At 43.9% G+C, this 20,965-nt stretch overlaps 4 protein-coding genes across 5 annotated transcripts; 2 read left to right on the top strand and 2 right to left on the bottom strand.

Moving 5' to 3' along the window:
* The first annotated feature begins 116 nt into the window (after positions 1 to 116).
* Positions 117 to 2,428, top strand: LOC101760426. The gene is made up of 2 exons (XM_004969095.4): positions 117 to 257; positions 957 to 2,428. Exon 2 carries the CDS (start codon positions 1,071 to 1,073, stop codon positions 2,028 to 2,030), a length of 960 nt encoding a protein of 319 aa, XP_004969152.1. The 5' UTR covers positions 117 to 257; positions 957 to 1,070; the 3' UTR covers positions 2,031 to 2,428.
* A 91-nt stretch (positions 2,429 to 2,519) lies between these two features.
* On the top strand, positions 2,520 to 4,168 carry LOC101760025 (protein tesmin/TSO1-like CXC 3). 2 transcript variants are annotated; one of them, XM_022826909.1, is made up of 4 exons: positions 2,520 to 2,816; positions 2,912 to 3,146; positions 3,253 to 3,524; positions 3,813 to 4,168. In XM_022826909.1, the coding sequence occupies exons 1-4, from the start codon at positions 2,755 to 2,757 to the stop codon at positions 3,892 to 3,894; spliced, it is 651 nt and encodes a 216-aa protein (XP_022682644.1). In that variant the 5' UTR covers positions 2,520 to 2,754; the 3' UTR covers positions 3,895 to 4,168. The 2 variants fall into 2 exon arrangements, with proteins under 2 accessions (XP_022682644.1, XP_004969151.1); XM_004969094.2 differs by having other exon boundaries at positions 3,250 to 3,524.
* A 101-nt stretch (positions 4,169 to 4,269) lies between these two features.
* On the bottom strand, positions 4,270 to 7,779 carry LOC101759623 (acyl-protein thioesterase 1 homolog 1). The gene is made up of 9 exons (XM_004969093.2): positions 7,574 to 7,779; positions 7,308 to 7,419; positions 6,082 to 6,118; positions 5,811 to 5,880; positions 5,528 to 5,632; positions 5,099 to 5,249; positions 4,920 to 5,002; positions 4,727 to 4,820; positions 4,270 to 4,634 (listed from the first exon to the last, which is right to left on the bottom strand). The coding sequence occupies exons 1-9, from the start codon at positions 7,596 to 7,598 to the stop codon at positions 4,547 to 4,549; spliced, it is 765 nt and encodes a 254-aa protein (XP_004969150.1). The 5' UTR covers positions 7,599 to 7,779; the 3' UTR covers positions 4,270 to 4,546.
* A 5,942-nt stretch (positions 7,780 to 13,721) lies between these two features.
* Positions 13,722 to 16,984, bottom strand: LOC101759215 (putative cytochrome c oxidase subunit 5b-like). Its single transcript, XM_004969092.3, has 6 exons — positions 16,708 to 16,984; positions 16,543 to 16,622; positions 16,376 to 16,426; positions 14,531 to 14,597; positions 14,341 to 14,420; positions 13,722 to 14,237 (listed from the first exon to the last, which is right to left on the bottom strand). Exons 1-6 carry the CDS (start codon positions 16,859 to 16,861, stop codon positions 14,172 to 14,174), a joined length of 498 nt encoding a protein of 165 aa, XP_004969149.1. The 5' UTR covers positions 16,862 to 16,984; the 3' UTR covers positions 13,722 to 14,171.
* Between the last annotated feature and the right edge of the window lie 3,981 nt (positions 16,985 to 20,965).

Below are 20,965 nucleotides of genomic sequence, written 5' to 3'. Positions count from 1 at the left end.
AGGGACGCAGGGGGCGAGCCGAGCCGGCTAGAAGGGAACCCTAGCCAACCACGTCACCTTCCACGTCACGCCCACCTATAAAGTGAGCGAGCCACCACCCAACCCGTCTCGTTTCCTCCTCCTTTCCCCTCCCCACATCGCTACCCTCTCTGGTGGCTTGGCGTCTACCCGGCGCGACCCGGACCGAATCCTAGGCCCGCCGGCCGCCGCCGTCGGCGCTGCCTCCGACCCCACCGCCGCCGGCTCCCGCGGACACGGTAAAACCTTCTCCCTACTCCCCATCCATGGCGCCGCGGTCGAAGCGGAGGCGCGGTCTCGCCGCCGGCGCCGATCTGGGCGTCGCCGGCGTTGACCCCGCCCGATTCGGCCCGGGCCGTTGTTGGGCGGCGCGACCTGCGCCTCCGCGCACGATTACTGGGAATTTTGCTCCGCTGTGGGATTCTCGAGCGGATCAGTTGAGGACATCAACTTCTGCGAGATGCTTTTGTCCGCGAGCACCCCGTCATGTGAAGCGAATCGTAGAGCTTGGTAATTTTCAGGGGTCTCCTCAGATGCGGAGCCGCTGCCCTTGTCTGTTTTTTTGGGGAATCTGGAGTAGCTAAGGGCTCCTGCTGTGCACGACTACTGGACGGGATATTATGTCGTGCGCCTTCTAGAGGCGTAATCTCCAAATAGGAGTCTTCGTAAAAAAAATCCTTAAGTCAGAGTGCTTTCGAAACTCGTTACAAAATAGAGTTTGCTTTCGTGACGAATTGAGTGAATTCCCTTTTCTGCAGAAGATAAAGACCGTTTAAATCAGAACTGTTTAATCCTTGTTCATATATGTGTGTGTGTGTGTGTGTGTGTGTGTGTGTGTGTGTGTGTGTGTGTGTGTATGCGTGATGGAGGATACGGGGAGCTGTTGCTTGTTATCTGATTAAAGCTTTTTTTTCTTGGTATTGTGATTTCCTTTTCAGAGTTTGGAGTAAAGAAACCAACCTTGCATCTGTGTTCTGTCTCTGCCGCTTTCCTTTGGATTCCAGAAAAAAAATTTCGAACAAGCCATTGCATCTCACTGACTTGAGGTAACTATGCCAAAGGACAGGAGCTCCCGCGTTTCCTCCTATGAGAGCCGTCGCCGGTCTCGTGCCTCACCGTACTTATCATCGTCGCATGGACGGAGTGGTTGTTCTCGCCGGTCAGAGGAGTCTTCCGCGGCTGCATCAGCGGTCGCAGCAAAGCAGGCTGCAGAGTGGGAGGAGGTCCGGTGCCCTGTGTGTATGGACCACCCGCACAATGCTGTGCTGCTGGTCTGCTCGTCGCATGAGAAGGGTTGCCGCCCCTTCATGTGCGACACAAGCTCGCGGCACTCCAATTGCTATGACCAGTACTGCAAGGCCTCTAAGGATTCTTCCAAGGATTCAGCGGCCGAGTGCAGCGAGTGTCAGCAGCAGGTACAGCTCTCCTGCCCGCTGTGCCGTGGGCCGGTCAGTGATTGCATCAAGGACTACGACGCAAGGATGTACATGAACTCCAAGGTCCGGTCGTGCACTATGGAGTCATGTGAGTTCAGGGGTGCCTACCAGGAGCTGAGGAAGCACGCCAGGGTGGAGCATCCGACAGCGAGGCCGATGGAGGTAGACCCCGAGCGGCAGCGGGACTGGCGCCGGATGGAGCAGCAGCGGGACATTGGGGATTTGTTGAGCATGCTGCGTTCAGGGTTCAGCAGCAGTATTGAGGATGACAGCAGCGGTCTTGGAGCCACTGAAGAAGGAGAAGAGGACACAGCTGAGAGGACTCCAGCCTCAATAACAATGGTCTTCATCGTGCCGTCAGGTGGCTCGATCATGCGGTACTTGACTGAGCGCAGCAGAGCGCTCATTGTGGTCAGTCGGTGGCGAGCAAGCAGCAGTGGTGGTGAAGCTGAAGCCACAGCTCCAGACAGCGTGGAAGGCAATGACCCTATGCCATCAGCAGATGCATCTGCCGGTTCGCCGCATTCTTCCTCTTCCTCTTCTTCTGAAGAAGCCGATGGTGACCCCGCACAATGACGGATGTCAGCTGGAAGGTGTTCCATGGCGTCCTCATGACCTGAAGATCCTGGCATCCCAACACGGTATGTGTTGATTTCGCCGTGCAGCGCTTACTGTGCGGTGTGCTGGGGGGGAAGAAACATGGACGCTGGTGCCTCTAAGGTGTAGTCAGGATATTCTGCCTACTTGGGAGAAGAATTGAAGGGAATCGGCAACGCAGGGAAGGGTTCGAAACTGTGGTGGATCGCTAGTTCGGTCTGTAGTGTCTTTTTAATGTATTTGCTGAGGTCTGTGGCAATGAAGAAAAAGAAAACAATTGGGTGGCTGTATCTATTCTGTCTGAATGGGTTTCCAGTTCTCTGCGTTGTAAATTCTCTTACCATTACAATGAAATAGATTCCTCCCGGATTAAAGAATTTTGTGGTGTTTGCAATGGACAGTAATCTGTGTATGGCGTAGTTTGCTGCTGCCCTGTATCGAAGAGTCTGATCGCACTTCTACTGAACCAGTTAATGACATATAAAACGTTAGATGTAAAAGTGTTAATGAAACATAAAACTTTAGGTTAGTTGTAAAAGCAGTAGCCAGAGCTATTACGGCTCGACTACAAGAGTCCGCAAAATAAACGCTTGGTTGTTGTACTAGTCTTGTACATGTAGGCCAGCTGGGCTGCAGCTCGAACGTGTTCCATCCCATCGGAGGGAGGCCGGCCACCGGCATCTGTTTGCAGCTCTGCGGGACCATGAATCAAGATGAAGAGCCGAGGCCGAGTTGCAACTGCAAGAAGACCACCTGCCTCAAGCGGTAAGGAATCGGTGAGCTTCTCCTGTCCTCGCTCTTCCGGTTCTTCTCTGCCAAGCTCACGATCAGAACTTCCTCCGTTGTCCTTGCCGTCGCAGCTACTGCCAGTGCTTCCAGGGTGAGTTTTTCTGCTCTTCCGCCTGCAACTGCAAGGGCTGCTGGAACAGGGAGGACAGGAGAACCTTCGTGGAGGAGCACGCCGAGTTGAGGCTCAACACGAAGCCCGGCGTGTTGTCGAAAGACATCGCAGTGACGGGAGAGAAGAGGTCGCATGTCAAGGGCTGCACCTGCAACAAGTCCGGATGCAAGAAAAACTACTGCGAGTGCTTCAAGGTATGTTTGGAAATCGTTGGTCTCTGATGGGTCTTGCTTGCTTTGATTCTGATGATTGTGTGCGTGTTGCTCAAATCCCGTTGCTTGAATTGTGATTCTGAAGAAGAAAGTTGCGTGCACCACGAGATGCAAGTGCCAAGGGTGTGAGAACAGTCACGGGACAGGAGGGAAAGGGCTTCAGGAGAACGGTGATCCGGGCGGACCATCTGGAAATCCTAATGAAGCGCCTGATGGCGGTGATGGATCACCTGGCGTTTCTAATGAATCCGCGGTAGTGACAGACGAGGACTTGCCAGGTCCAACGGAAGCAGGTGTGGCGGAAAACGTTGCAGCCATTGCCAACCCTAAGTTTTCTGGCACGAATATTCATGAAGTGGGGTAAGCTCATGATCTGAACATTGTTGCCATTTGTGCAATGTGATTTGCAGCCCTGTTACTGTTCCGAATACAAAAAAGAAAGTTGAAAGCTTATAACCAATTTTTATCTAGTAGGTAGAACAACAAATTGTTGGACTAGTACTCATCCGTTGGTATCTGTTCTTGCGACAGTTTATTTCATTGAAATAGCGCAAAGACTGTCGTGAAATGAATAAACGATGAACTTCTGTATATTAGGTGCTACGTCAGTATTCTGATGTTTGTATTCCTGTTGTGCATCTTTCTTAGGTGGCATTCACTTCCACCAGAATGGTCTCTACAGGGTGTTCTGCTACATGATAACGCAAACTCCACATTGCAGGGTCCCTAGCACCCCTGACTCATGAAACACCAACAACGACAGCCAGAAGGGTTCCGAACTTCCGATACAAGTTGAGATTGATAGAACTGATCAACTTCAGAACATATGTAGTATGTATGATTGGCACTAGATATCCACCCCTGCACAAGTTCTAGCTTTGAGGTTTGCTCCATTTGGTGATATAGTGTAGTACTTAGCGATAAAGTTTTCTTAATTTGATCTTTGCTCAGTGTAATACTTGCACATTGAAGCTTGGATATATGCTATGTGGTTTCATTCTCAATCTCTGATAGTCTTTTGATGATTGCGGAAATATGTTATGTTGCAAACTCACATTATATAACTTGAATATTCAGCAAACTGATCTCGAGAATAACTGTATTGTAACTGTAAGATTCAGGAGATTCAAGTGCATTACTAATAATGTAATCAAACAAGCAATACAATACTAGATTACGGGCATCCTCCTTAGTGGTAACAAGGTACATTACCGGTAAACTAACATGGTATGTATCTGTGAGGAAAGCACATGGGGTTACTGCCTACCAAGCCATGACAGTCACAACTCACATTCACATAACCTATCAACCTTCTGCATATTGTCAATACCTCTTTCTATATCTCACTATCAAAGCCATCGCACCACCAGCATATTTGTGGGTTAGCCGCGAGGTCGGTCAAGCCCCAACCTTGAGCTGAGCCACTTGCTGACATCGTCCATCTCTTCAGGGATCGTATAGTGACCAAGTCTGCATAAAAGAAAACATCCTGTGAGTTCTGAATCTCAGAAAGAATGAATGTCAAAGCTTTCATGACAAAATTGAAGAATATTAATCTGTACCCATTGTAGGCTTTGAAATACGTATACTGGAACCCTGAGGATCTCAGAATCTCAGCTGACCTCTCACCGTTCCTGTAGGTGACAACCTCATCGGCTGCAAGAACACAAAGAAATAAATCATTTTTAGCTCCTTACAATTTGCACGAGATTAACAAATTTAAACACATCCACTACGAGATGTATCAATGCTAACCTCTTCCATGGTTGAGCAGGATCGGCAAGGCAGCAGCTTTTCTAAGAGCAGTCTGTGAGCTCTCAATCTTGGTCCTCAGGGTCCTGAACAAGTAGACATAAAAAAACATTATAATTCAGGACCTTAAGAAACATATTAACATTACCATCGTTTCCAAAATTAGAAGGCCAAAGTCATACCTTGAGCAAGGAAGCCAGCCACTTAAACCAACGACGACACTCAGGCTTATCGGATAGGCAATGCCATTTGTGAATCTCCCATGAGCATAGCATGCAGCAGAGTGAAGGGCAGTGGCAGCACCCATGCTGAATCCTCCTATTCCAAGCCTCACTGGCATAGCAATTTGATCAACATTAACAAAATGAATAGTGAGCATTTCAGATTATTGGAAATTGCACAAAATTCATAATTGTATTCTTTGTAAAGTTTTATAGACTCAGCTGAAATATAAAACTGCATAAGTTATATGGAAAAATAGAAGTCAAGTAGCTGATCTATGCCTTAAAGAAGTCAAGTAGCTGATCTATGCCTTAAAGAAGTCAAGTAGCTTGACTGTTTATGCGATTTCCTTTGTTTCACTGCTATCATGTAAAGCCTGAAATTAGTACCATCAGATGGCTCGGAGGACAGTAGGTTTGCGACATGCGCTGCTGAAGCATCAAGTCCTTCAATATCATCACGGCCATCCAATGAAGTCTCCTCCACATCAAACCCTGTTTTAGTTTTAGAGAAGAAATAGAGAATCAGCTCTTGTTCAAATAAAAAATGAAATCAATGACATTTTTGTCTCAGAATCTGCAGCCAAGTGGCAGCACAAAAACATCCTATAAGCTTAGAAAGCCAGGTTGCAGGGTATGAGCCAAGTCACATATATAGAGTTCAGAAACCCACATGCAGTGCAAGGGAATCCACCGAAAGCTGCGACAGGCCGTGTTGGTGCAGTAGGGCAGATCCATTTGATCTGCACAAGAATGAAATGAGTTCCAGAGTCAGTGAACTTGGAAATGCAGGGGCAATTCTATGGCTATCCTAGCAAGGTGGATAAGTTTTATTAATCTGAAGATAACAGAAGTTATATATGTAGATAGGAGAATAGGTAGATGTCTGCATGAAACTATGGATAATTCAACTGCAAAAGTGAAAGTGTAGCATGGTTTCTTACATTGGGCAGTGGAAGAGAATCCAGGAGCTGGGACCAGCTGCAAATGGGAGCAAAAATGAAAAGGATAAGGAAAATAAGTTAGGCCAGTGTTTCAAGTACTGCAGCAAGTGAGCAACTGGCTGGTGAAGATATTTTAGTTGTAGCTTCTCTGAAATGACAGCTTCTAACATTACATATTGAGGGGCTCTAGGAGCACATATATCCATATAATTTAGTTTCTTTTGGTTTTTGTTGAACCTTGCAGCCTAACATTATCAGGCAATAAAATAGCTAGCTTAGTCGTGAAACATGCCGTTTACTCGGTATCGATTTGAAAAGCACGCGCACAAGTGGGGAAAGAACAATTGAAACTGACACTTTGGACAGTTTGCACATTGATATTGAGGGAAATAAAGCAAATTTTTTCATGCCAGCATATTCCTTGCTTTGCTATACCAAGGCTCAGAGAGGAGGGCAACACTAGGAGATTTTCAGTAGTTTAATGCCACATCACAGAGCTGAGGTGCTCGATGAATTCTTGTTGGCAGACAGAACCTTGCATGAGCTAAACCCCACAGCTCTCAAATATTTAATTTAACATGTATTATCCCCACATCCAAAAAAGAAGCTTCAATATCATGAACATTAAGCTTTGTAGTGCTCCTCCTACATGGGATATGTATGAACAATTTTCTTTTTCGAAAAGAGTGGAGCGACGTCAGCTTGTGCTTCCTTTTTCCCCTCTTGCTGTACCGGAAAAGCGAGTGGGCACTTGTCCCATGGGTTCCTTGTTGTTTGTTAGGTAGCGAGCGAGCAAGAGAGGCGGCATAGCAGCAGTGCAAGGGAGATGGCCAGCTTTGGAGTGGAGCAAAGCAAATAATCCTAGGAATATATGAATGCATGGACTGGACGCGAATGGTGAGGCCCTGTCAGCCATTTCTAGCAAGGGGATCGACGAGAATAAAGCGGTGTGGAGTAGTGTATATGCATCAGCATGTGCGGACAGCCTAACCTAGTTCTCCCATGTCATCTCATCGATCACATCGATCGAACCCACCCGACCTACCTTCAAAATGTCCTTGTTGCATTCAGACTAGCACTAAACATCCAGCTAGCTCTGATATTCAGAGTTTCAGACTAGCATTCAGACTAGAACTTTCCGGTTTATTAATTGATTATAATTTGCCACCTCTGACTGAGAGAGATAGTAAAGATAGCGAGCAGCGAGCATGGCTTGTTTGAGTTACCTTGCACCATTGTCGCCGAGGCCATGGAGCCACACAATGGTGGCCTGGTGCCTCCCCTTGGGCCTCACCACGTACGTCCTGCCATACTCCAGCCGCCGCCCGCCGCGCCCACCTGCAAGCATCAATTTTTCATGGTATGATCAGTAAACCCCGCGCGCGCATCGTGCAGCTAGCCACCATGGATCGACGACGATCATCGATGCAGCGGCCATGGAGCCAGGCACAAGACAGAGGAAGGAATGGGTTACTGAAAAGCAGGCACAGACCAGAAGAGCTGCCGCCGTAGCTCATGGTGCCTCCGCCGCAAACTCTCCCCGGCCTGCCGCCGCCCGGCGAGCCTCTGCAAGCAGTGAACCTGCCGGCCGGTGATCGACGACGACGATGGGCTACTGCAAGTACGCAAGCAAGTGGTGATCGAAAGCTTGGTGCGTGGCCTGTGTTGGTGGTGGTTGCTGTTGCAAGTACGAAGTGCACAGGCCCGATTGACCTCTATTTATAGTAGTGCGAGCTCGGCCGGGGGCGGCGAGCGAGGCGAATAATCTGAACAGCCAGCCAGCACCAGCCTGAGGCTGGTGCTGCTGAATCCGCACCCGGTAACAGCTGGCGGCCAGGCGCCCGCCATGCGTCGCCGCGGGCCGTCGTGCGAAGCGAATCCGAGCGTCGCGTGGAAAGCGAGAGCCGGGATCGCTACAGCTAAGGTAGCCTACGCCGTTTGGGAGTTGGAGCAGGATAAAAAGACTGAGCCCTTTCTTTTCCTTTTTTTTCTTTGTTCAAGAGGGGAGGAGAGAAGAATCTCATTAACCTAGTAACCGCCCCATTGCTCGAGTGATCGCTCGTGTGTAACTTTTTTCGATGAAGCAAGATTTATTACATGACTATCGAAATAAGTTATTTTTAGTATATAACTACAACTGTTTCGTCTATCAAGACTATCTTCTTCTTTTTAATATATGCAGGTACGATTCGTTTTTCTTTAGAAAAAAAACCAATCTGCCTTTGCACTGAGCAGGTGCACGCGGCCGTTCTGTGCGTGCGTGTGACGACAGCGTGAGAGACCAGGATTAGGGTTTAGGGAGGAGCAGGGTGGGCACACAGAGCACAGCATCAACAGGTCCCAGCAAGGGCCTAGGCCCTACTCCAATTCCTAGCAGCAGGCCGGCTAAGCCATGTCCATGCAGGATCAAGGAGGCATGGATGCATTTGTGTTGGGCAGGGGCACAGAATTGGAATAGATGCACCCTTTCAGAGTGGAGGGGGAACCGGAAATATACAAATATTACTTTCTTTTCCAAAGAAAATATATATATATTGCTTAGGAACCCCTTTCAGCCGCGCCTAGCTAACCACCCAATTTCTGCTCATCTTGATAAGGAACTAATGCCCACTAATCCGGCACAATTCTTAAATAATGTATATATATAACCTTAATCGAAATGACAAGGAATAAGCATAAGTGTACATTGATTTTCCTATTAATTCCCTGTGAAATGAAGTAAAATAAAATAAAATAAAGGCGGTGAATGTCTCACTGCCTCGGTGGTGAGGAAATGTTCTTGTGGACAAAGAGTAGTACCCCATATTTAGAAGCAAAAGGCGGAATATCTCGCGCCTTTTTCCCCTCTGTGGGATGTTCCTGCAGAAGCTTGTTTTTCACCCTCATGTCCTACTGTGATAAAAAATTACAATGGGTGTAAATGGACACCAGTAGAGGTATACATGATCGGTGTTTTTCAGTTGAGATAGCATAATGAGCAATTGGACACAAACTGATCAAATTCTTGATAGCTCTGCATATGGGTACTGCTCCACATTTGTACGATAGGAAAATACAGTGAAGAACTATGCAGCTAGAAAGATTCCTGAAATATCTTGAAGGTATCTTCCACATCGATAAGAAACAGCAGATATCTTGGCCAACTTGGTACAATTGCAGGTCCAGTGGCACTGCAAAGAACTGAAGTTTTATTTGGTAAGGTATTCAAGAATTACTAGTACTTACTGAATATATCGTGTGAGTAGCCTTAATCATAGGCATGATGGCATTATTTAGGAATACTTCGATACTGCAGGACAGCAAAATGAACTGCTTAACAGGAAGCATGCATAGGGAACTGATAAACTGACAGCAACACTTAACTGAAAAATGGCACATTGGCAGTAGCTTGGGGATACTACTGTACTGAAGAATTTTCGCGCACCTTCCTGCCCTCTTTCGTACTACTTACATCGCCATTATACCAAATCTCGTCACGTTTACATCGGCACAAATATTCCTGATCAGCGACATGCAAAACAAACTGCTGTTCTGAGGTTCTTGGCTAAAAGGAAAGTGATGCGCCTTTTGCTAATGCTTCAGGGAAGAGGTAGGCTCCGATCCCTTCTCGACGATGCAAATTTAAAACCGATTAAACAAGGGCCTAAGTCAAATCTAAACTACTAGTGACCGCTAAGCGCATATTGCAGCAGAATAATTCAAAGGAATTGCACTCGGTTTTTTCATCTTAAATGTGACAGGTCCACTACATGCTGCAGCAGGAGGAATCATATGCAATCCACCTCTGCAATTTTCTATGCACGGGGATTACCAGCGTGGAGGCAGCTTCAGCTAGATTATATGAGCTATGCCTGGTTTTTGTCCCTATGCTTGCTTGAGACAACAGGTCTTAGCTAAGGTTTCTCACGGAGACAAGGATATTAAGTACCTAATGTTTGCACCTTTCATAGAGGTTATAGACCATGATTGTGTTCTGCCATAGGGCTTGGAGGCTGCATATTCATATCTTTTCCTTATATAGCATAGGTTTTGGTTCTAATCTCAGATGCTCCTATGAAATATAAAGCAACCATAAAGTTTTGGTAAAAATATAATTGTTCTGAAAAGGTTGCACGAGTGAAATATGAACAATTGTCGTTACTAAAAAGCTCACAGTTTGTCAGCTTATGTGAACAGCCATATTTTGCAGAAACCTTCTTCGAACTTACTTTTTTTCCGTAATTATATCCTGCTAATATGTATGTAATATGTATACATACACCAGTCAATTTAGAACCCAGCTGTTCATAAGAAAATTTTGACAACTTATTTTTTCCCCCAAACACCCTGAAAGTAACGTCTCCTCTCCCTTTTTTGTCGATTGCTAGCAAAGGTTGCAAAAACAAGAAATCGAAAAACGTTCGCATAAATAAGAATTTGAAAAGTTAAATATATAATGTTCTGGAAAACTAGATTTGGACCTCTACACACACACACTACTTTTACAAACTTTTACATGTCAATCTGTAAAGTCAATATAAGTGGGCATCAAAGAACAAGATTATAACAATATGTGATCACACTCCAACGCGGTTTCATATAAAAACTTCTTCCTTTCTCACAGAGGTCAGAACATACTGCTGACTGTAGTGTGTTTCAAGCATGCTTCTGATTGCACATACCGTTAGGTACGGTACCCTTGTTCATCATCTCCCACCAAGTAAAACAACGGAAAGATGAGCTACTGTATGATTTGAGTCCACATCAAGGCCTAATCAAAAAAGGTCAACGACCAAATTGCAACAAAGAATGATGCAAAAATAAAGAGAGGTATTTGAGGCTAGCATTGTCTCAAAAAAGAATAATGCCATCTTATAAAGTCTCCAAATTCTCCTGCCGGTTGTAATTACAGGACCTCACCTGAAAATTCTCGAGTAAACCCGTTTCTGTACTTTATTTCCCTTCTTAATTCTGCTGTGTTTCTTTTATGTATTTGATTTTGTACTTTTTATTCAGTGTTAGCACTTTGAGGCATTTGAAAGTCTTTTAGGAAGGAAAAGGAAATTAAAGTGGATTTAGTGCTGAACATATACTCTGATCAACCTTGAATAATCCAGAACAGAAGTTGTTCCGTTTATCTGGCTTCTTCTGAGCTGTGATAAATGTTCTTGCATGTGGAGGAAAAAAGAACACGGCATCAAAAGCTAAAAAAAACTATAACATTGTTAGCTTCAAATCCAGCTTTTCACATGCACACACATATAATAATGTTTCAAATAACGGATTTTATTCCATCTTTGGGTGTGGAACCAATCTATGTGAAACTTTTTGTCAGCATCCTGTGAGTTTATTTAATGATCAGAATACCATGAGTTTCAAGCCGCAGAAAAGCCACAGTTAGAGGTTCATTCCGCTTGCAGTAACTCCATCTGGATGCACTGAACAAGCAAAAAAGAAAAGTGAAAAAAAAATTCCAACAGAATATGATGGTGTGTATTAAACCATCGTTTCACACTTTTTTTCACATGAAAGGACCTACGCATGGTGCGCATTTCCATTAATTACTATACCGTCGAGATTGAAGGGGAAAGGAATTTTATCTCGTTTGCCACTTAAGTTTCTCTAGTCATTTGAGGTGACAAAATGAAATGCCATGCCTCCTCTGTAAAAGTATATATGAGGCATCCGAAGAGACTATGCGCATACGTAATCCTCCTCTGTCCTCGAATTAATGCCTGAAAGTAACACGGCATGGAAAGGAGAGAGTGGCATTGTCACCATCATCCGATTCAGCAGACGCCGCGGGAATTTCTCTCGTGTTCTTGGCGCCCTTCTTTTCCGCGCCTATTTGCCACTATTCTGAATCACTAGAACACTAGCTGGAAGGGTTATGGAATAGGGGAGAATAATTCAGGCACAATAATCCCTTTCTTTTTCCGTTCTCCACTTTTCTTTTTATCGAAAACTCAGAGAATACCATATCCTAGCACAAGATGTCAGTTTCATGTACATCAAAGGAAAGCCCAGTACATACAGCGGCTGAGAAAGGAAGGGATGGGGTAGGTAGAAGGAAGAAGAACATCGGAACAGCTAGACACCATCTCGCAAAGGGCGATCTGCAGAACACTTGAGGCTCGAGAAGTCGCCAAACCTAGTAAAGAATCTGATCTCCTTCATACTGACGACAATTCTGTGCCCGGGCGTCGTGTCGTGCTGGTGTCGCCTTCGCCGCCGGCCGGTGATCTGCCACCAGCGGCGGAGCATGGGCGGAACATTGGCGCTGCCACCTCCACATCATCACCCATTATTCACCTAGAGCATATTTTCAGTTAACGGGCAGCGAGGACGCCGCCTCTAGAGGCAGCTTCGCTCCCAAATCCGGCGTCCCTGTCACATACACGCGGTTGGCATCACCGATCACCTCACCGGCGTAATTTTTTTTTTAAAAAAAAACGAATCATGCACGAGAGCTGCCGATTAAATTAAAAAGAAGAACCTTTGGCCTTTCTGAGATTTTCCGTAGAGCAGGGAATATTGTGGTATAATTTTCGCGATCAAGAATTGCCTTTTGCGGGATAATTCGATCTGTGTAGTGTAGGTAGTATTGGCATAGGGTATCGGACTGTGCGTGAGATGACGTTGGTGCTGTTAAAAAGAGACTTCAGTGAGTGAGGTGGCGATTGGGGAGTATGAAATGCACAGAAGAGTTGCTCTCTCTTTCTCCCCTTTTTGCAATGGCTGAGGGGGGCTGTAACCAGTTGAGCAGACAGGCCAATTAGCAACTCAAATCGGCTACTGCAGCCAGAAAAAAGTATTGCATTGTCGTTCAGATGACACATGATAAAAGAGACCTTTTTTGCGAGAATTGGAAAAGGTGATGGGAAGAATGGAACTAAGATAAGCAGATTACCCACCTTTTTCGCTTTTTTTTCGCAAGCCTTCCCATTCGTCGAAACTGGAATTTTGTTGTGCAACTCATGCTGTCACGACAGGTAATCGACAAGGAACAAGTGATGCAGTGCAGAACCTCTTCCTTTTCTGAATGTTGTGCACTACAGTGTCTCTTGTGCTGCTCAATAGTCAATTGTCGCAAAGGTGCTGCTGGTATCTTATTCCAATACAAGGCTGCGTTCTGTTCGTCCAATCTATGCTAACTGAGCTGGCCTTTGGCTCTCTCTGGAAATTCATGGTACGAGTGTACTTTGTACGACATACCTGCAACCATTGACGGAAATACATGACTACTTCAGCATGCATGATTAAAAAAGAGATTGAAGAGACTACGACGATGTAAAACAGGCGGTTAACACGGGTCTCAACTGCTGGTACTAAATTATGCACCATCTCATCTCATGAATCAAAGGTCAAACACTCAACAAGAATGCAGATGGAACGGGGCAGCGAATGACCCAACTGACGTGCCATTTCATTTTGTACAGCAAATGTTACGTACAGCAAAGAGCTAGGGCAGATCACTGCGCACAGCGCACGAAAACACAGCCGGACTGTAGGTAAGGTTATAAACTTATAACCATCGATACCACCATTTGTATTCATGCTTGGTATGATTGACAGCATACGTACCACAAGCTGTACTCGTTACCCGTTTGCACTTGCAAAAGAAAAATGTAGACTGTCACAGAATAGCACGATAATTCGGATAGCAAAAATACGGAAACAATTATTTGTGGGATAAAAATCCGCAACCAGTCACTCTCATAGTCATAAAATCATGGATCACCAGACTCTAGCTTCAAACTTGTCAAAGATTTAGGAGGCCTTTTGTAAACTGCCCGCCACACTAAGCAGAGAAATAGGGCTGTTGCATGACTGAATATAACATGTCCATCACACCCGATGGGCATTAGATAACAAAAGAAAGCAATCTGATGCAGTCATCTTTTATTCGATGATGCTCTGAAAGAAATGCATGGGTCAAATCGCAAAAAGCTTTTGTTTGGACAAAATCCCTAGGTGAAAACTACCACCTGCTTGATGGCCAATTGTCTATTCATAAACAAGGACCCCGTAGAGCAGTCTGGTGCTAGAAAAGAAGTATAGTGAAATCATCTGCCTCATCAAATTCTTGTTTTCAGAACCACGAGGCATCCTTAGTGATGTCCTTCATCATCATCATCATGACCATCTGGATCTCCACCATCACCAATGACCTTAAGCTGCACAAAGCAAGCAACACTATGAGATTAACACGGCACAGAATAGTGCAGAGTGGTAATAAAGTCGTACTTGTGTTAAACAGCAATTTAGCAATTAAATTACCACAAAGTATTGAGAGCAGACTGGACACTCATGTGGCTCATCTTTTTTCAACCAAAACCATACAACATCGTGTTCATCCTCTGCAAATTAAGAAGGTGAGGAAAGGTTAGAAAAACAATTTGTCACACAATTGGTTCACACCTGCCACTTAGTTTAAACAAATGGAAGGCCAAGGACAACACTGACTTACCTCCTTCACCACCAGGGCAACCGACTATCCGCTTGTTGTAGTAGGACTCAATGACAGCTGGTTCCTCCTGCAGTAACAGCATCAAATGAAGCAATGAATAACACAGTGCAGAGTACATGAGAAAGAAGGTAAGAAACTCTTGCTGTTTAGATCCACTGCTAAAGGTGAGAAAGAAGATAGACAGTGAAACTATCTGTATTTGCATCCAGTACCAGATTTACGCAATAAATGGTAAAAAGGCGAGAACGTAAGAAAAAACTAACTCAAGCCATAGAATTGGGATGTATTTGGACCCTTTTTTCTATCTATTAATACAACGATATGCAGTTCTCCTGCATGTTCGAGGAAAAAAAAATTGTAAACAAGTACCGTTACCAGGTCTATGAACTACTTCATAGAATGGATATGTAAAATTCTAAAATCAAATAACAAAATCAACAACCAGATCATCCAAAAAAAGGAAGTCAAATGCAAGCCGAGGTACATATATATCATAGCTATTTGATTCTTGTTCTTCAATCTTCATACTTCCAGAAAAGAACATTGTGCAGACAATAAATAGGTGTGTACGAATGCTACAGCACATATAGGGTGGAAGTTAAATCAGTGCACTTGATGTCAAGAGTTACACAAAGAATTTGATATAATACATGTAATATGAATCTAAGAATCTTGATAGCAAGGCTGAGTTACAAATCAAAATGACACAACCATGATGCAGACTTACTTAAAAAAGAGATTTTAAAACTTATGTCGATGGTTAAAACTTTTCCATTGCACTGTTAACTTATCAAGTTTTAGTCCATATAGCATTTTAGAACAGAATGAATTCTGTATATCAGACTCCTATTGTGATTTAAGTATGAGCCAAAGAATTAGTGGTATCAGACGCAGGATTATGACAACACTGTGAAGGTAAGCACCTGTCATTCAAAAGTCATTCTGTTAAAGCATAGACATACAATAGTTCTGAAGTAAGCAAGTGCACCGCACAATTGTATTAATCTGTCATCATTGCAGCATGATTATGAAAAGAACATAGCCCATGGTTATTCCAAAAACAGATAGAAATGGGAAAGGGAACATAAGCATGAGTATACAGCAATTATTTTGAGCCAGTCCAAATACTAACGTAGATATTTTTTTATAACCTCGAAATTGAACTGTATTATTGGTCAGGTAGTAGATATTAAGAAGGCTGCAGCGTTAAAGATAATATATGGTGTCTAACACATGGTAGTTTGAAACAACAATAATCGGTCTAATACGTGGAAAGCAACTTGCTAAAGCAGCCAACCAGGCTCACAGCCTCCCAGCTCGTCACAAAAGTAGCTATTCACAGCCAAGCAATGCTCACAGCCTCCCAGCTCTAGTCATAAACGTAGCTAGGAAAATGTGAATGATTTGCATAATCGCACACAACAGTAGTAACAAAAAAATTCAGTAGAAAATATGGTATGGTAGAGACATGACCAGAAAAGATGAAAAACACAAGCCACAAGATATTGCATGTGACCCCAAATTTTAAAAACAATGTATGATAAATAAGATTAATCATTACTCGAGCGTAGTTCAATCAAACAACAAAGCGTGAATACTGACAACGACGCATCAAGACAACACAACATAGTGCATTTCCCCTAATAATAATGCAATTACCTTGCAGCACTTGCAAGTAATTACACAAATACTATCAATTATCAGAACTATGCATCCGAGACATTTCATTACACTACCAATAAATGAAGCATCTGATTACTCTAATAAACCTAAAAATCGCCTCCATGTATGGTCCCGATCCAAGAACATCTGAAACAACGATCAAATCTACAACCGCCAACTCACCTTGGTACCGAAGGGGCCGACAGGTGCATCCATGTCAAACCGCTTCTTCCCCTGCAAAACCCAGACCAGATCGAGGAATCAGAACCCATTTGCAAGACCCAAATCGGATGCGCATTCCACTCCAACGCCCCTCAACGGGCCCCCGAAAAGGGACCGGACCATCTCACCTGGAGCTCGGCCTCCAGCTCCTCCCGCTCGAGCCCCGTGGCGATGGGCATGACGTCCTCCACCGTCGCCGGCTTGTCCCCTGCAGCACACCCACGCGGCCACCGCCACTCGATCAGCGACGGGCGTCGCCAGGGAACCGAGATCCGGGGGGACGAGATCCTTACCTGAGAGGAGCGGGCTGGTGCGGCGGAAGGCGGCGGCCGCCGAGGAGAGAGGGGCGGCGCGGGCTGCAGAGGAGGCGGGCGCCGCGGGGCTGGAGGCGGCGGCGGTGGCGGCCCGGCGCAGGGTGGGGGCTAGGGTTTGGAGGCGGCGCCACATGGTGGTGGGTGGGGGCGGGGTCCGGCTCTCTCTCGGCGGCGGCGGCGGCGGAAATGGAGATGGGCGCGATCCGATCTGACCCGGAGATGGAGACGGCGAGGGGTGGAAATACTAGGGGACGGGGGAGGGGCTGTTCGGGCGGCGAGTCGAGGAGTGGGTAGTGGTGGTGGTGCGCGTCAAGGTTCGTGCGCGGGTGTGATGGACGGACGGGATCGGGTCGGGGGCCCGCGCGCGTGAGTCGGGGCGGGCGAAGGAGAGCGTGGCGAGGAGACGCGCGCGCGTGAGGTGGCACGTGTGGGAAGTTTGTTGATGGGTTCGAGGAACGGTCGCGATTGGATGGGAACGGGGCTGGGTTGGCAATTGCAATGGCACCATGCCAGAGATCGGAGCATGGCACCGTGCCACCGTTGGAGAATTGGAGGTCATGCTGGAAAGGGCTTCTTTTTCCCTGGAAATGCACACTGCATAATATCTTTCCTTAAGCAAATGACTTTCGGACGTTTCAGCTTATTTCTTATTGTTTATTCGGTAATTCTAGGGTCAGGACGTCCGATGCCCCCAACAAAAAAAATCGGACGTCCCAACCCAGCAACAGTGTTGCTGTGGGAATTTTTAAAGTGTGATTTTGTTGCGACAGACACGTGATGATGTTGCAGCATGAATATTGCCGTGGAAATTTTGTTTGTGTGTTTTTATTGCGATAGGTGTACAATGATGTCGCAAGGGATTTCGGTTAATATGTGATGTTGATGTGGTTATTTTCGGGATGTTAGAGGTGTGACGGGAAGTTTTGACGACTATCTTGGAATGTTGCAAGGATTTATTTTAGATGTTTCAATAGCTATTTTTCCATGATACACCTTTCTAGTCTAATTAACTAATTATATTTATTTCACTGATATTTTCAATAAAAATGTACTTTCAGAATGTTGCAATAGTAATTTTAATATGTTATGACTATATTTTTTAAAATGTTGCAAAGTAAATCATGATGTTGCAAACTTTGTTTTCACGTGATGTCATTCTCTGTGGATGTTTTATGAAACATGGTGTCATGTTGCGGCAGGAATTTTCTATACCTGAGTCGGACGAAAGAGTCATTTTTATACACATCTTTTTAGTGTTCCAGATAGTAGTTTCTAATATTGCAGAAGTTCATTTTCACTATTGCGACGGAACGTCCGATGAAAAAATTCCCATTGGACGTATGGGCGCTAGTAGCTCCATTGTTTATTTTGCTTATTAGATTTGTGCTCAACGGTGAATAGCCTTCACCTTCAATTTTTAAGTACGAATCCAATTTATATGATTGTGTGATACTGTTCACGCCCTCACGTTGCATTGCTTACTTTGAAATCCCTTTGTCCTATTTAGATAAAGTGTATTCATCCAAATATATATGTTTATTGTGGCGGCGTGTCTGTACAAGTACATTGGATTGTATTTGTCAGTGCTTATACACGATGGATTAGCCACGCGTGATTTTTTTTCCTAGTATCATACCCTAATCACTAATCCCTGTCCTTTTTCTCTGAGCTGACACTAAGTTTTTCTTCCAGTTTGTTCTTACCCTACATTTCCAGCATATTATTATTCTTTGATCTGCTCCCACCTAATTCCTTATAGACCACTTCGTCTTCATGACAAAATCATTTCCTTACAAGAGCACCTATCTCTACACCAATGCCTCTCATTTCGCCTTTATGAATGACTTTTCCTTTTACAAAACATAGAGTAGAAAAACACATACAATGTACGCACTCATCTCTATCACTGTAAGAAACTCAGGTGAGCTGTGACATGCTATGACATAGCAAAGCTATTATTTTATTGTATATCAACATTATTCCATACAAGAGATACAAGAAAATATCTTTCCACCAACGGACTAGCCCCTAGAGACATGGCCCTACTCTTTGGCCCACTAGCAAGAGGTACCTCCCCCATATTTTGGATAGGGGTCCTCTGAAGTACATCTCCCTGCGGTTGAGTCACTGGCATGTGGGTCCAGATCCACACGTCAGTGATACAGCTGCAGATGCAACTACGTCGAAGGAATCCTATAGCATATTTTAACCTTTTACAAGCTAATGGCTCTAGTCTCCTATATTGTAAAACTTGTTCTAGGACCGATCAATCCCATGCATACAAAGCTTAGCTTGTTCATCGCTCTTAAGTCTTACTAACTCACTCTCACCCTCTATCTTTCATTCCTTCACATCAAGCTTAGATGCCGCCACCGTCGGGGGGATCCCCATGTCCTAAACCTAGCTAGCAAAGGGCATTAGCATAAGTAAAATTGGCGACACAGAACCAAGTCACTCTCATATTGATATTTTTAGTTGATATTTTTAGGTGAATTTCATATGTATAGTTAAATTCCCCCAAATGCAATGGGAGCTAGCTAGCACATTGGCTTAGATTCTACTCCCTCCATCCCAAATTGTAGGTTATTTTAGTATTTTTTAATTCATAATTTTTGCTATGCACCTAGACAGATACTATGTCTAGATATATAGTAAAATCTATGGATCTAAAGATGTCAAAACTACCTACAATTTGTGAAGGATGGAGTATAATCTAATATATTTTGTAGCATCTTTAAGATGGTTATAGGGTGAAGAAGGCTAATACATTCGTTTTTCACAATCTAACCAACCTCCATCCCTTATAAAAAAAGAAAAAGTATATTTTTCATCCTCATGTATTGCAAAAGTGTGATATTCATCCCTCATGTTTCATTTGGTGCAAATTAACCCCTTAACTAACCAAATCGGTGCATTTATCATCCTAACTTTATTTAATGATGGTTTAGGATCATATAATATCGGTTTAGGCCATGTAATCATCTTACTAATCACTGCTTTGTCATGTCTAATGTTGAATCAAAAGTTTGGTGTGAATTAGTTTCGTCAAATTTTTCGATAAAATCTTTATGGGTAGCCAATTTAGAGGATTTACTTATTTTTTTGGCGAGCTTTCTGTCTTCGGCTCGGCATATTACGCTAAGTAGTGATTAGGCATATGATTACGTGGCATAAACCAGATGGTACTAAACCATTGTTAAACTAAGGTAGGAAGATAAATGCACCAATTTAGTTAGTTAAGGGGTTGATTTGCACCAAATGAAACATGAGAGATGAATATCACACTTTAGCAATGCTTGGGGGATAAAAAATACACTTTTTCATGTCAAAAACCCAACCTCCATCTCTTCTAGGAGGACAAGAAACATAGAAATTAGATTTGTCGCTGTTGACTTTTCTTACCATGTTTGACCATTCATCTTATTAAAAAAATTATTACAAACATAAAAAAGATAAGTCATACTTAAAACACCTATAATGGTAAAGTAAGTCACAAATAAAATAGATGATAAAATAAGATGAATGGTCATACATTATGATCAAAAGTCAACAACGACAAATATTTTGATACAGAGGTAGTATTTGCTATTGCATGACCTCATGTTGTGCTACATTTTGACTTCTATTTCAATTTGTTTTTTATTTTTGCTAATTTCTCAATACTTGCAATGATGCACGTGCAGCACGCACGTGCCTAAATTTCAGTATTCATAGATCTAAAATCAAGAAGATTTTTAAATTGCAAATTAAGAAGTTATTCGTGTCTGTTCATGTTCCAACCAGATTTGGAGAACAATACTGAGATGATTGAGAAAAAAACAAATACTTTGGGACCAGGTAAATCACATTATCAGACTAACATGAATTATTTGGAGGTGATAACTCTTTCTTTTGTTCTTTTCCAATTTGTTTACTTTTTTTTTTAAAAAAAGGGCATTGCATTCCGATGTTCAGATTAAAACCACGTCCTCAACGCATGAAAACCGACCCACCAACCAAATCAATCCAGTGGGCCAGCAACAAGCAGCGCTCCCAAGAAATTTTTAAACGTATCAAATCACTGTGCCTTAAAAACATTAAACGTTACCCTTCAAAAAAAAACATTAAACGTGACGAATTGACGGTCTTGCTCATAGACTCGTAGTTTTTTCTCACCAAAAAACTACAACATCGATCAATTAGTGCAATTAGTCACAGATGTGCACTGAAGAGAGTAGAAATTGGACAGGAGCCAGTA

The sequence above is a fragment of the Setaria italica genome, chromosome V (genome assembly GCF_000263155.2).
Source record: "Setaria italica strain Yugu1 chromosome V, Setaria_italica_v2.0, whole genome shotgun sequence".
Lineage (NCBI taxonomy): Eukaryota > Viridiplantae > Streptophyta > Magnoliopsida > Poales > Poaceae > Setaria > Setaria italica.
The sequence above is the reverse complement of the archived record's forward strand: the minus strand, read 5'-3'. Positions and strand labels throughout refer to the sequence as shown.

What these genes read in the sequence shown, in the direction of transcription:
- LOC101760426 (XM_004969095.4), top strand. Translation starts at nt 1,071, where the DNA reads ATGCCAAAGGACAGGAGCTCCCGCGTTTCCTCCTATGAGAGCCGTCGC.
- LOC101760025 (XM_004969094.2), top strand. Translation starts at nt 2,755, where the DNA reads ATGAATCAAGATGAAGAGCCGAGGCCGAGTTGCAACTGCAAGAAGACC. An exon ending in AAGACCACCTGCCTCAAGCG is followed by an intron (nt 2,817 to 2,911) that starts GTAAGGAATCGG and finishes TTGCCGTCGCAG; the next exon opens with CTACTGCCAGTGCTTCCAGG. An exon ending in ACTACTGCGAGTGCTTCAAG is followed by an intron (nt 3,147 to 3,249) that starts GTATGTTTGGAA and finishes GTGATTCTGAAG; the next exon opens with AAGAAAGTTGCGTGCACCAC.
- LOC101759623 (XM_004969093.2), bottom strand. Translation starts at nt 7,598, where the DNA reads ATGAGCTACGGCGGCAGCTCTTCTG. An exon ending in CTACGGCGGCAGCTCTTCTG is followed by an intron (nt 7,420 to 7,573) that starts GTCTGTGCCTGC and finishes TGATGCTTGCAG; the next exon opens with GTGGGCGCGGCGGGCGGCGG. An exon ending in GTCCTCCGAGCCATCTGATG is followed by an intron (nt 5,250 to 5,527) that starts GTACTAATTTCA and finishes TTGCTATGCCAG; the next exon opens with TGAGGCTTGGAATAGGAGGA.
- LOC101759215 (XM_004969092.3), bottom strand. Translation starts at nt 16,861, where the DNA reads ATGTGGCGCCGCCTCCAAACCCTAGCCCCCACCCTGCGCCGGGCCGCC. An exon ending in TCGGCCCCTTCGGTACCAAG is followed by an intron (nt 14,598 to 16,375) that starts GTGAGTTGGCGG and finishes CTGTTACTGCAG; the next exon opens with GAGGAACCAGCTGTCATTGA. An exon ending in TCTGCTCTCAATACTTTGTG is followed by an intron (nt 14,238 to 14,340) that starts GTAATTTAATTG and finishes TGCTTTGTGCAG; the next exon opens with CTTAAGGTCATTGGTGATGG.